The sequence below is a fragment of the Stigmatopora nigra genome, chromosome 18 (genome assembly GCF_051989575.1).
Source record: "Stigmatopora nigra isolate UIUO_SnigA chromosome 18, RoL_Snig_1.1, whole genome shotgun sequence".
NCBI classification, from domain to species: Eukaryota; Metazoa; Chordata; class Actinopteri; order Syngnathiformes; family Syngnathidae; genus Stigmatopora; species Stigmatopora nigra.
This window is the reverse complement of record NC_135525.1, coordinates 11,652,718-11,664,026: the sequence shown is the minus strand read 5'-3', so window position 1 is coordinate 11,664,026 and position 11,309 is coordinate 11,652,718. Positions and strand designations below refer to the sequence as shown.

General features: G+C 43.8%; 4 protein-coding genes across 6 annotated transcripts; 2 read left to right on the top strand and 2 right to left on the bottom strand.

The window, feature by feature from the left end:
• Positions 1-167: 167 nt before the first annotated feature.
• On the bottom strand, positions 168-5,189 carry LOC144211298 (arf-GAP with dual PH domain-containing protein 1). Its single transcript, XM_077738407.1, has 11 exons — positions 4,987-5,189; positions 3,360-3,487; positions 3,115-3,206; positions 2,955-3,037; positions 2,062-2,174; positions 1,832-1,978; positions 1,658-1,741; positions 1,503-1,565; positions 1,368-1,439; positions 1,073-1,301; positions 168-802 (listed from the first exon to the last, which is right to left on the bottom strand). Exons 1-11 carry the CDS (start codon positions 5,069-5,071, stop codon positions 774-776), a joined length of 1,125 nt encoding a protein of 374 aa, XP_077594533.1. The 5' UTR covers positions 5,072-5,189; the 3' UTR covers positions 168-773.
• Positions 5,190-5,809: 620 nt separating this feature from the next.
• Positions 5,810-10,296, top strand: cox19 (cytochrome c oxidase assembly factor COX19). 3 transcript variants are annotated; one of them, XM_077738405.1, is made up of 4 exons: positions 5,810-5,933; positions 6,085-6,196; positions 6,267-6,377; positions 10,278-10,296. In XM_077738405.1, exons 1-3 carry the CDS (start codon positions 5,852-5,854, stop codon positions 6,358-6,360), a joined length of 288 nt encoding a protein of 95 aa, XP_077594531.1. In that variant the 5' UTR covers positions 5,810-5,851; the 3' UTR covers positions 6,361-6,377; positions 10,278-10,296. The 3 variants fall into 3 exon arrangements, with proteins under 3 accessions (XP_077594531.1, XP_077594530.1, XP_077594529.1); XM_077738404.1 differs by lacking the exon at positions 10,278-10,296 and adding an exon at positions 7,941-8,111; XM_077738403.1 differs by lacking the exon at positions 10,278-10,296 and having other exon boundaries at positions 6,267-7,138.
• On the top strand, positions 8,248-8,994 carry LOC144211294 (hemoglobin subunit beta-1-like). Its single transcript, XM_077738400.1, has 3 exons — positions 8,248-8,415; positions 8,478-8,700; positions 8,784-8,994. Exons 1-3 carry the CDS (start codon positions 8,324-8,326, stop codon positions 8,910-8,912), a joined length of 444 nt encoding a protein of 147 aa, XP_077594526.1. The 5' UTR covers positions 8,248-8,323; the 3' UTR covers positions 8,913-8,994.
• On the bottom strand, positions 9,493-11,162 carry hbae4 (hemoglobin alpha embryonic-4). The gene is made up of 3 exons (XM_077738402.1): positions 10,589-11,162; positions 9,833-10,037; positions 9,493-9,710 (listed from the first exon to the last, which is right to left on the bottom strand). The coding sequence occupies exons 1-3, from the start codon at positions 10,678-10,680 to the stop codon at positions 9,582-9,584; spliced, it is 426 nt and encodes a 141-aa protein (XP_077594528.1). The 5' UTR covers positions 10,681-11,162; the 3' UTR covers positions 9,493-9,581.
• Between the last annotated feature and the right edge of the window lie 147 nt (positions 11,163-11,309).

Here is an 11,309-nt window from a genome sequence, read left to right as displayed (position 1 = left end):
GTCGAAGTCATATCCATGTTAATACGCTTTGTTTTAAACCAAAAAGTATGTGAACTCATTAAGAATTCAGAAGTTAAGAGTATTTTAGTGGAGGAAATATAAAACTACAAATGTAGTTTTTATATACAAACGGGACCAGACCATAAAAATCATATTACAAGTTCAAATGTGGTATTGAGTTTTATTTATTTATTTAAAATATTAAAAACAAAATAAAACAGTGCCATCAGGCCATCACATTACAATCCTTCCAAACAGCGGTAACAGTTTGACAAGAGCAATTATATAACGTTCCAGAGAACAAACAAAGGCAACAACTGTCATATACTGCATGAGATTAAGAAGAACTTTCCAGCAGCTATGATAATAAGAGGCTAACCGCTGAGCGTTTCTGCACGTATTAATGCATATTGGTGGACAAAAGCACTTTGCAAATGTAGACGGTTTCAACGTCAGTGCTTCAAGCCCACTTAAACCGTACCAAAATACACAGACACATCCTACAGTCAATAAATTAACAATGTAACAGTCAGTACTCGTCCAGTGTAGGAATCACTTTATAACATTAGAGTTCAGGAAGATTAAACCCTCCATGAGACAGAAATCCAATCCAGAAATCCATAACATAGGATACACCTACCTGTGTGTGGTTACTTATCATTTGTCGTTATGGATGGTGGTTAACGCCGCCCGTCCCCTTTACCGTGGTGACAACGTTGCTGATCTCAACGAAAGTAGGCCATTTCCAATCTTTCTTGATGCTCTTAAAGGCCTCAGGGTTTGTGTTTAAAATGAGCCTCCACTGGCCCCCAAAAATAAGAACATACGACACAAAATAAGGCATTAATATATTAAAAATTGACATGACCAGCTCAGTTTTTTACTTTCTAACACATTTCATAACATGTCTCGCTAAATTAAGATATAAATGCCATTTTCAATGTAAAATATTTGTATGTTAAGATCTATAATGGCCTCAGGGCAGCCATGTTGGTAGGGGCGATTGTCCCGCGTATTGATTGTGGCCATCTTGGGAAGGGCTGGAAACTAGATCTCAAAAACTACCGCGTACCTGCGTATTCCTGCGGCCTCATCGGGCGATTGATGACCCTCTGGAAGGCCGCGATCCAATCTCGTTGCTCGGCCTCGGTCTCGCAAGCGAATAGGAATTTCCTGTCCGGGGTGACGATGGTGATGCCATGGTTCCAGTGGTAGCCCTGTATGGTCGGGGGAAGGCCGGGCAGAACGGTATAACTGTTCTCCTTGCTACCGATGAAGACTTCGCCGCGGGCGTAGGCGTCCTGTAACAATATGGCGGATGAGCGACGTATGCCCAATGCTATCAAAAAAAGGTTAGCCTAGCTCACCAAGGGGTCTTTAAAGTACATTAGCCGTCTGTCGTCCATGGTGAACCATCTCTTCTTGAAGCCCTCTGTGTGCTGCATCAGAAAAATTATTAAACAGGTTCCACAACAAAAATAAACTAAGAACTGGTCCCGAACCTTTGGGCCAGTCTTCTCCATGAAGCCTTCCTTCATGAAGTTTCGGGTCAATTTTGGCACTAGCTGAAAAAGAAACATAGGCATCCATCCATATGCTTTCAGAAACGTGAAAATATGACCAAAAAGTAACGAGTTGTGTCCAAAAAAGTCATCACCTCGTCATTACCCGCTCCAGGGAAGGCCACTTGAAGGTAGTGGAACCTGGCCGCTCGGATGGCGTTGAACCAGTCGATCATTTCCTGGTTCAAAACAACAACAACAACAACAACAACAACAAAATGTGTCATAGGGAAATGGTAATACTGGTTTAGCATGGCATGCTAACGTACCTTAGCATCGCTGTGGTATACAAAGATGTTCCTCGTGCTGTTGTCTTTCAGGTAGGTGATCTGAAGACCGCAGGGGTTGCCGATCTTGGCCGGCTGGAAGGTGGCGTTGAGGGTTTCGATTTTCAGAACCGCCTTGGGATCCCTGGCCTTATGCAATGTTACACACAAAAAGACTGTCAAAGGCTTTGACCTTTTCTTGTTATTGTTGTTTTCATCAAATAATTGCTTACATCCTGCTTGTTGAAGTATTTTAGGGCCCCCTCCCTCTCGGACAGGATGAACTTTCGGCTGAAGAACTGACCGTTGTCTCGTCCTCGTTTCCATAGAAACCCCTCGCGGTATCCTGGAAGATGGAGATGTTGGAACACGGAATATTTTGGGAAGAAAAGGCCTGATTATTGACTTTTTAGGAATATTTAATGCCTCTTGGCGCCATTTTGGCCAAAGGCTAAGCCCTCATTGTTGAAGTTTTACTTTTATATTCTAAAAAAATAGGCTAATTATGGTCACATTGGAAACATTCAAAGCTACATTTTCATCTCCATTGGGGGCCCAAATGGAAGCTAGCTTCAAAAAATGACAGGCAGGGAAATTGGCAGCTAGCTCACAGTGTGTTTAGCACACTTAGCGAGCGGAGTCATTACTGCCAATCTTAGGTAATGGCACATGAAACCATTGTTAGCGGCCCTTAAATATTGAGTAGCACAGCCGTTTCAGGCATTAAAGCCGGCATATATGTACTGTACAAAATGCTACATATGCTAATTGCAGGCCTTGTATTGTGCCTCCCCGCTGCTTTCCATTTCCATTTGCCATTTTCCCTGACAATTGGCCGCCTGGCTTTTGTCTTCTGAGCCCAAAGTGCCAATTGTCCTCCCACTCGCTCTTTGTCTTGCTCGGGCAGGCCGCAGTGCGCCGTGCCTTTGTCTCTGTCACGTTCCCACAGGAAACGGCAGTGGGTTGCCTCTTCAATCAATCGCCAGCCTCACTCGACTACGCTCCCCTCTTCCCCCCCGGCTCTCGCAATCAATGGCCGACATTGACCAGGCTGACTTACTGCCTCATCTCCAAAATAAACAAACAAAAAATAGGCCACTAATTGTAAAAATGGCGTGGAACGTACCCGCCGTGTACGGTTCTTGCTTCTCGATGAGCTCAAATTCGTTCCTCTCGTACTTGGCTCTGATCCACTGCTCTCGGAGCATTCTGGAAAGCACCGTGGCGGCGTTTAGTATCTCGCTTAGCGAGTCATAAGAGGACAACTATTCCGATGTAGAACCTACTTGCAATCTGTGTGTGTTGGTCTGTAGTAGAAAGCGGGAACATTTTGCTCGTATTTGCCTTTGGCCACGGCGTTGCCCAAATCGGACATAACCTGGGAGAGAAAATGCATGATGAGACAAACAAATGCGTCATTATGAAGCTGTTCTGTATTTGGAGAGAGAGGCATCTTCTGGGAAATTGCCAGAAGGTCCATGCTAGCTCCCCGGGGTACGCTTGGTCGCTTTTGCCCTTGGCATTTGCTCACCTCCACTTCGCCGGCCTCCCACGTGTCTCCAAGGGATTTGAGCCTGCTGAGGTGAGGGATGGAGCGGTGGATGAGTGAGCAGGCCTGGCAAACAAATACACCCAGTGTCAGTGATGCCCAGTCTGGCTCTGAAGGCGGGAGACAAGAGGGGAGGAAAGGGGGGGAAAGAAGAGAGGTCAACAAGTGGTCAGATCGAAGAACGCTGGGTTGGGGACAAGGTAGATCTTTTTTCCTTTTATCTCTTTGCATTTGTCAACATAAAGTCATCCAATTGTGCTTAAATTAGCTCTCTGTGGCATCCACTCCTGGATAATTATTGTTAGCGACATTGAAATACTTATTATGAAGAAAAAAATGAGTTGCAACCTGTCAATTGCTTCCAGAATCTCAACTACAAACAAAAATGCTAATATTTTCCCGACTGGGGATAAAACTCTTTTTTCTGTGTCCTTGCTAAAGGGTATTTTTTTGCTGAGCTGTAAATGCTATAAACGGAAATATATCCTGTAGTCATGGCAGCGGCCGGCTTAACCTATCAGCACTACCCAGTAAAAAAAAAAAAAGTAATAAGATATTAAAGATGCGAGGGGAAGAGTGAGTATTTTTCCAAAAGACTGGCCATGCAGCAACGAGATGGCTATCGGTTAACATAGCATGAAAATGTGGTTATACATCCACCAATCGTCTTTATCGATCCCTTGGCTCGGTTTTATGACGTATGAAAGCGGAGACTACCTTGCCTGAACCCACACAAATTACAGGAAGTGGCGCAGATTAGATTGCGAGCGTTCGGCATTGGAATTATTACAAGACATCCTATTTGATTCCACTTGTGACCCAGTTGTAGAAGCTGGCAATTTGAATTTCGGCCACTTTGTAATCCAAAGATGCCAGGGCGAGGCTGGCACAAAAAGACGTCCTTAGGGGTAGTAGTAGTACCGTGCCAGGCATCTCTGGCAGGCCAGGCTCCAAGTGCTGGGCCGAAAGCCCATCCTGGAACCCATTTTGGCTTCAGACCATTTCCAGGAGAACGGTGGTATACAGGACAACAAACAGTGGGCGGACATGATGTCTAAAAAAGCGAAAATCCTCTGAAGTTGAGGGCAATCAACTCGTTTTAATGTTTTCTGGGGACACCGTCACTCATGATGCTTATATTTTTTCTAAATAACGATTGGATTTCGCTTTTAAAAAGGGATTTCAAAGAGCTACTTTTTGTTCATTTTTCTATTAGGGACCACCCCACAAGTGAACGACAAACACATATATGGCGTGTTCAGATTCACAGACAATCCGAGGTGTCTCTGTCCAATCATTTGACATCTGGAGCCCAAAATGAAGAGAAGCAGCAAAAATGCTATTGTTGTTTATAGCAAGCACATAGTCCCGCTACCAGGAACAAAGCACTTTTATTAGGCAACGTCACCTACCTAGCGTATGCCTGCTCTTCACATTACTGAGCCACAACAAAGACACTGCCAAAACATACGTACTGATTTCTATCCAGAATCATATTGGTATTTATTACTGTCTGTTTCCATGATGCTGAATTTGACAGTGAGCATCCCTTTGTGCCTAGTGCCAATGGGAGTAAGCATCATCCCCGGTCCAGAAAGACTTCCCATACCTGGGTTTCCGCAGTCCGCGCACGTCTCGTTGTCCGGTCTGGCCAGCACGTCTTGCAGGAGGCGGTTTTCTTCCTCCGGTTCCATGGTCAGCTTTTACCACCTCCACCGAGACGACTGGAGGCAAACAGACAGACACCATCACCTGTCTGTCCTTCGGTCTGTCGGTCTGTCGGTCGCTCCGTCTGTCTGTCGGATGCTGCGCTCTCCCTCCCTCCCTCCCTCCCTCCCTCCCTCCCTCCCTCCCTCCCTCCCTCCCTCCCTCCCTCCCTCCCTCCCTCCCTCCCTCCCTCCCTCCCTCCCTCCCTCCCTCCCTTTCTCCCTTTCTTCTTTCTCTGTCTCCCCCTGTGTCCCTCTCCCTGTCTCTAACCGTCCTCTCCCTCCTCCTTCTCCTCCCTCTGATGTGATGGCTTAATTAATGATGCTGCTCCGCGGGGTTGATTTGACTCGGATGTATCCTCCCTCCTCCTACGTATTCTTGTTTACTGCACCACCCAGTGGTGATGTTTCTTCATTGCAATAAATTCCACACAATCAAAAAAAAGATCCTCTATTGACAGAATACAACTAAGAGCACTGACGCTGAAGGTGTATTTTATAGAAATAAGTAAATGAAGTTGGATTTTTTTGTTTTGTTTGCACACGTTTATGGTAGATATCGTTCATTGAATGTACTTTTAGGTTATAACTGCAAATTGTGCCTCAAAACCCTTCGTAAAAACATGAAAACAAAAGTTTATTGAGTAGGTCATCGTTTGTGCGAGGCTCGACTAGTAATGTCTGCTAATTGGAGCTGTGATGTCACCTTTACGCGCCCAACGTCACACCTGCGACGCTCCCCTAACCTCGTCCTCTTGCCAAACAAACATGTCGACTGCCATGAATTTCGGCTCAAAAAGCTTCCAACCCAAAGCCCCTGACAAAGGGTCATTTCCATTAGACCACTTTGGTATGTTAAGACTATCTGATAACATGTCATATTGTATATTTCTTCAGTTATGAAACGCAGAATGTTTGTGACTAGTTGTAATGACCCCCCCCCCCCCCCAACAAGTAGCATGGTTGAAACATGTGCTAATGAAGTTCATTTTGAATTCCAGGAGAGTGTAAATCCTTCAAAGAGACTTTCATGAAATGTTTGCGGGAGAGAAGTTTTGATAATTCCAAGTGTCGACTTCAATCCAAAGACTACCTTGAGTGCCGCATGAAATAGTGGGTTTAAACGTACTTACACGTGACTGAAACGAGCTAAATCATCTGAGTTTGTTTCTTCTTCTTGCAGTCAACTTATGGCAAAGGAACCCCTGGAAAAACTGGGCTTCAAAGACCTGGTGGAGCCTCCCCCTGCCCAAGTAAATAAAGAGAGCCAAAATTGATGGCACACTTCTATAACGTAAGGACACTCACTATTTAAAACTATTAATTCGGTTCGATAGAAGTTTCCATATTTGAACAGGTGTACTGTATATAACACTGATGAGTGGCAATATATTGCCGTACTGTGTATCTCAATGAATAAGCGTTTAGGGCCCTGCAAGTACTGATAAATAGTTTTAAAAGATGTCGCTATTTAAGAAAAACATTATTTTCAATTGGATTAGTATTTATGTTGACCGTACCTGTCTTTAAGCCACAGTCATATTCAAATTTCAAAATTAAAACTGCCCTTCTGTAAGGTGCATTGCATCATGGGGGATTTACACTAAAAGACATGCAGCTCATCACCCTATAAAATATGCTGCTTTTTGGCATCTTTGGTTGCCATGTCCCATCGGTGGCCCTTGTCTATAGGTCTTTATTTTCATGTGTATATATTTCACATGCTCCAGTTGTCCTGGCAACGTAAAAAAAATTCAACAGGACATTTTGCTTACAATGTGCACAAAACCTTATAGAAAATCTGACTATGAAAATGGAATATCAATGATCAAAATTATGAACTATGATGAAAAACGATGAACTTTATGTTCTTTTATGAATAAATGAGATGACATACTAAAATATTAAGTATAAGACTAATGCGGACATTCCGATACTTTATATATATTTATACTTGCAGTATAAATACTGCCTAGTCTTGTCATCTCATATTTCCAAAATAATAATAATACTGTATTGTATGTGAATTTTGCAAATGATACATTGTCCATATTTGCTGCTTTTCATTTTGCTTCTGTCGCGTTGCCATAGATATAATATATTGACTTATAAATATACCATAATTTCCCAATTTGAATGAGCAAAAAGGCTCCTTTGATTTTAGTTATTAGTAAATTAGTTATGAGTTATTTTTATGTTTGCATACATTAGACCTTGTGCTATCTTGGTAACAAAAACATGTGCGAATTTTGGCAGTGGATTAGTGGGTGGAGGGGGCGCTCCTCAAGATAACGCCGGCCTGCTTTTTTCTAGATAACACACATAAAAAGGACCAAAGTATATGTTTAAATGGGAACAAATTAGGACAAATTTAATGACTGCAGCCAAATATCATCCCAAAAAGAGTGAAATGTTTAATACTGTGGACACAAAGAAAGAATTGAATTATTTGCGGACCTTCTTAATGATTTCCACTGTTGCCATCGTAATCACTAAACAGTTAAAAACTCCTTTGAGTTGAAATTAAGTATATGACTGCACGGAGGGCGATGGTTTTTTGATCGCAAAGTACGTTCAGTATTTTGCCGCTTGTAATGCTACAATTAAGGAAAGACATTGCTAATGTTCAAACGCTTTGAATATTTTCAATTAATTTGACGTTGGCTGCCATTGACGAGGCTCATTCCAAATTGATTGGACTTGGATTTTGCTGTTTATACATTCATCTGCCTGGACTCATTTCCACAACAGTCACAAATGTGAATGTAATTCTTAAGCCAAGTGGGATGGCAAAGATACATACACAAAAAACGGACTATTTTAGACATGGATTTGATTGTGAGATGTCTCCACGAAGCGCCTCAAGATCCTGCACGCACTTGGAAACAAAACGAGTCCATTTGCATAAATTCAAGTGCACACTTGAATCAACATCTGAGGAAGTGGTTTTCATCCTGGACTGCCCAGACCCAAATTAAATGGAAATGGCCTTTGAAATAGACAGTATGCCCATTGAAGATTCCCCCCCCCCCCCCCCCACCCTCTCACGAAGAAGCATCTAGAATGTTCTGGAAGCCTGGTCTTTATCTGGCACGCTTCATCTCCAACCTATCAGCGGCGCTTCTCTTCAAGGGCGGGGAGACCCCCGAGACATTTAAATAGAGGACCTCCTCCGTCCCCAACGCCATTCAGCCTTTTTTTTCCTTCAAGCTCGAAGCAAATAAAGAAAGAAGCATCAACATGGTTGTGTGGACCGATCAAGAGCGCGCCGCCATCAGCGGCATCATGGGTGGCCTGGTCTACGAGGACGACGGCCCCAAGGCCCTCTGCAGGTACGAGGACGCAAATGTCCAATCTCCGGGTGCCCTCTGGTTGACCCCGACGCATCCCACAGGTGCCTGATCGTCTACCCCTGGACCCAGAGGTACTTTGGCGCCTTCGGCAACCTCTACAACGCCGAGGCCATCAAGAACAACCCCCAGATCGCCGCCCACGGCACCAAGATCCTCCACGGACTGGACCGGGCCCTGAAGAACATGGACAGCATCAAGGAGACCTACGCCGAGTTGAGCATCTTGCACTCCGAGAAGCTGCACGTGGATCCCGACAACTTCAAGGTAGGCCGGGCGGGGCGCCCTCCCGTGGAGAAATCCCGTGAGCCGAGCCGATGAATGACGACGGTATGTTTGTCCTCGTGCAGTTGCTGGCCGACTGCTTGACCATCGGCATTGCCGCCAAGATGGGAAGCAGCTTCAACCCCGACATTCAGGCCGCCTGGCAGAAGTTCTTGTCCGTGGTTGTGTCCGCTCTGGGAAGGCAGTACCACTAAATCCATCCACCAGATCAAAAATGGGGATTTGACATGTGTCTTTCACTTCTCTCAAAAGAAATAAAAAATGACTCAAGCAAAATGGCCAATGTGGGATTGATGATTTCATTTATAATCACTTTGGAGAAATGCAGTTTCAACTAGAAAAAACATTCATAAAATATGACTTGCTTAAAAAAATACTATTTACAAAGAATGGTTTTTGCTTGAACCGTTAGGCAGGATGGACCTAGTGTTTCTTGTTAGTCATCAATACGACAACTGAAAGAACTTTTAGATGAAAAACAAAAATGTCCTAACCATTTAAAATGGCAAAAACTTGATCTCTAAATGAATGTGTTTTACAAACACTATCCGGACTCAAAACATAGTTTCAGTGCCACATTCATATTTTTATACCACAATTTCAGGTCATTTGTGCTGTCCAAAGTCTGACTGAGTCAATAAATCATGAATTTCATCTTCAAGCCTATCTAGACGACATCATCTAACATTGTAGAAAATGTCTACTAACAAAACCATCAAATTCTGAAAAAGAAACTACTTTTGAGTGACCAGTCCATCCATCATGTCATTTTCACCAATTTTATTATTACAAGAAGAGACAGAAAAGACACAAAAATACGCTATAAACACTGTACATCTAATTTCCATTTGGGCATGGCGTCCTCATCTGTATTTCTCGGCCAAGACGGCGGCAAACGCCGACAGGTACTTGTCCGTGGCCGCGTGTAAAACCTCGCTGAAGTCTTCGCCCATGTGGACAGCCAACGCCACCAGCATACAATGCGAAAAATGCTGTAAAGGAAGGCCACAATCAGTCAAATTTCTTTGGGAATCTCAGGATCCTATCTTACCGACCCCATAGCGTTAGCTTGCCCGAACCCCACCCAGACTCCCTGACAAAGTCGCTGGGACACCTTAAAATTGGAGGGGTCTATCCGTAGAAGGTAGGCGTGCAAAGTCTGCAGGGGTGCCAGAGTTTCCGTCAGCCGCCCGATGTTTTGGGCCCCCTCGGCGATGGCCAGGACGATCTTCTTCCCGTGGGTGAACAGGTGATCGGAGCCCGGCCGGATGTCTAAGTGGGAAAAGTAGGTTTTGCTGCCCGGCACCGTTGTAAACATTCTGGAAAAAATATTGGATTCGATTAGTTTTTCATCCCATATTTGGAAAATGTCTTGTTTGCGGTAGCAAGACAGACACAGAAGACATTGTAGACCTAGCTAAGACATTTATACTTGGCCATTTTTCAATGATGGCGGCCATGTTTGGTCTACATTAACTGCAATATTCGAGGGATTACTGTCTAATAAATGCCATGATAGTTCTACTGTAAAGCCCATCATTGTGTGTATTTTTTCCCAGGTTAGCAAAGAAAGAAAGAAATCTCTGATCAGAGTTTAAAGGAGCATTGGAGGCAATGTCAAGACATCTTGAAGAAAACAGGTACCTGTCAAAAATACATTTTTCCCCCCTATTTTCTGCAAAAAATATTGATGGCAGACAGGCTATTTTTTGAATGTTGCACCTACTGAAGTATTCTCTTATTTTTAAATACCAGTTGATATGATTTATTCTTATGGAATTTGTTTACTTTGATCAAGTCATGTTCATCAGATCTTGTTTTTATTGTGCAAAATATCCTGAAAAAATGATGCTGCTATGCATGTACGTACCGAAGTAGTGCATCGGCTCCGATGTATTTGGCCACGGGAGTCAGGCGCTCCCAGGCGCCTTCCAGTAGCTCTTTCTCCTTCTTGGATAGCATGGCCAGCGACCGCTCTCGAGGGGAAACAAAATGGCGGTCTACGGAGGAAATCCAAGCTATCAATGAACCATTGTTATCATGACAAAAAGACAAAAATATCAGTTGTATTATTTCCTTCTTTCCGAGCTAAACTAGCGGCACTGGTAAAGTCTTTGGCCGCAACGGGGGTGTTCCCCCTCCTCCGGGTTATCGGCGACCAACACGTGGGCGGAGGCCTATCATCTGCCAGATGCCAATCACTGGCCGGCCTCTGCATTTGTAGTCTGTATTGTGGACTTTTCCCTCAAACTTCTCAATTTTTTTTACTGTCGTTTCCTATTCTTGAGACAATGAAGTCACGAAGTTAAGATAGCATGCATTTTGTGGCGAGCTTTTGTGATTGGATGAAAATCAACACACATTTTGCCACATGAACAAAAAAAGGTACCCATCCAGAAAATAGCCTTATCCGATATTTATGTCAGGTTTACATGAGTAGTAAGTTAAGACACCCATGGGTGTTCTAACCATGGCCTCGGGGCCACTAGCCGCCCACTACACTGTTGTTATTGGCCCCCAACAAACTAGGAGAATGCCATTAACTATGACCTGCAAAATAATCTTAAATTCACTCTCTCAGATTTAACACC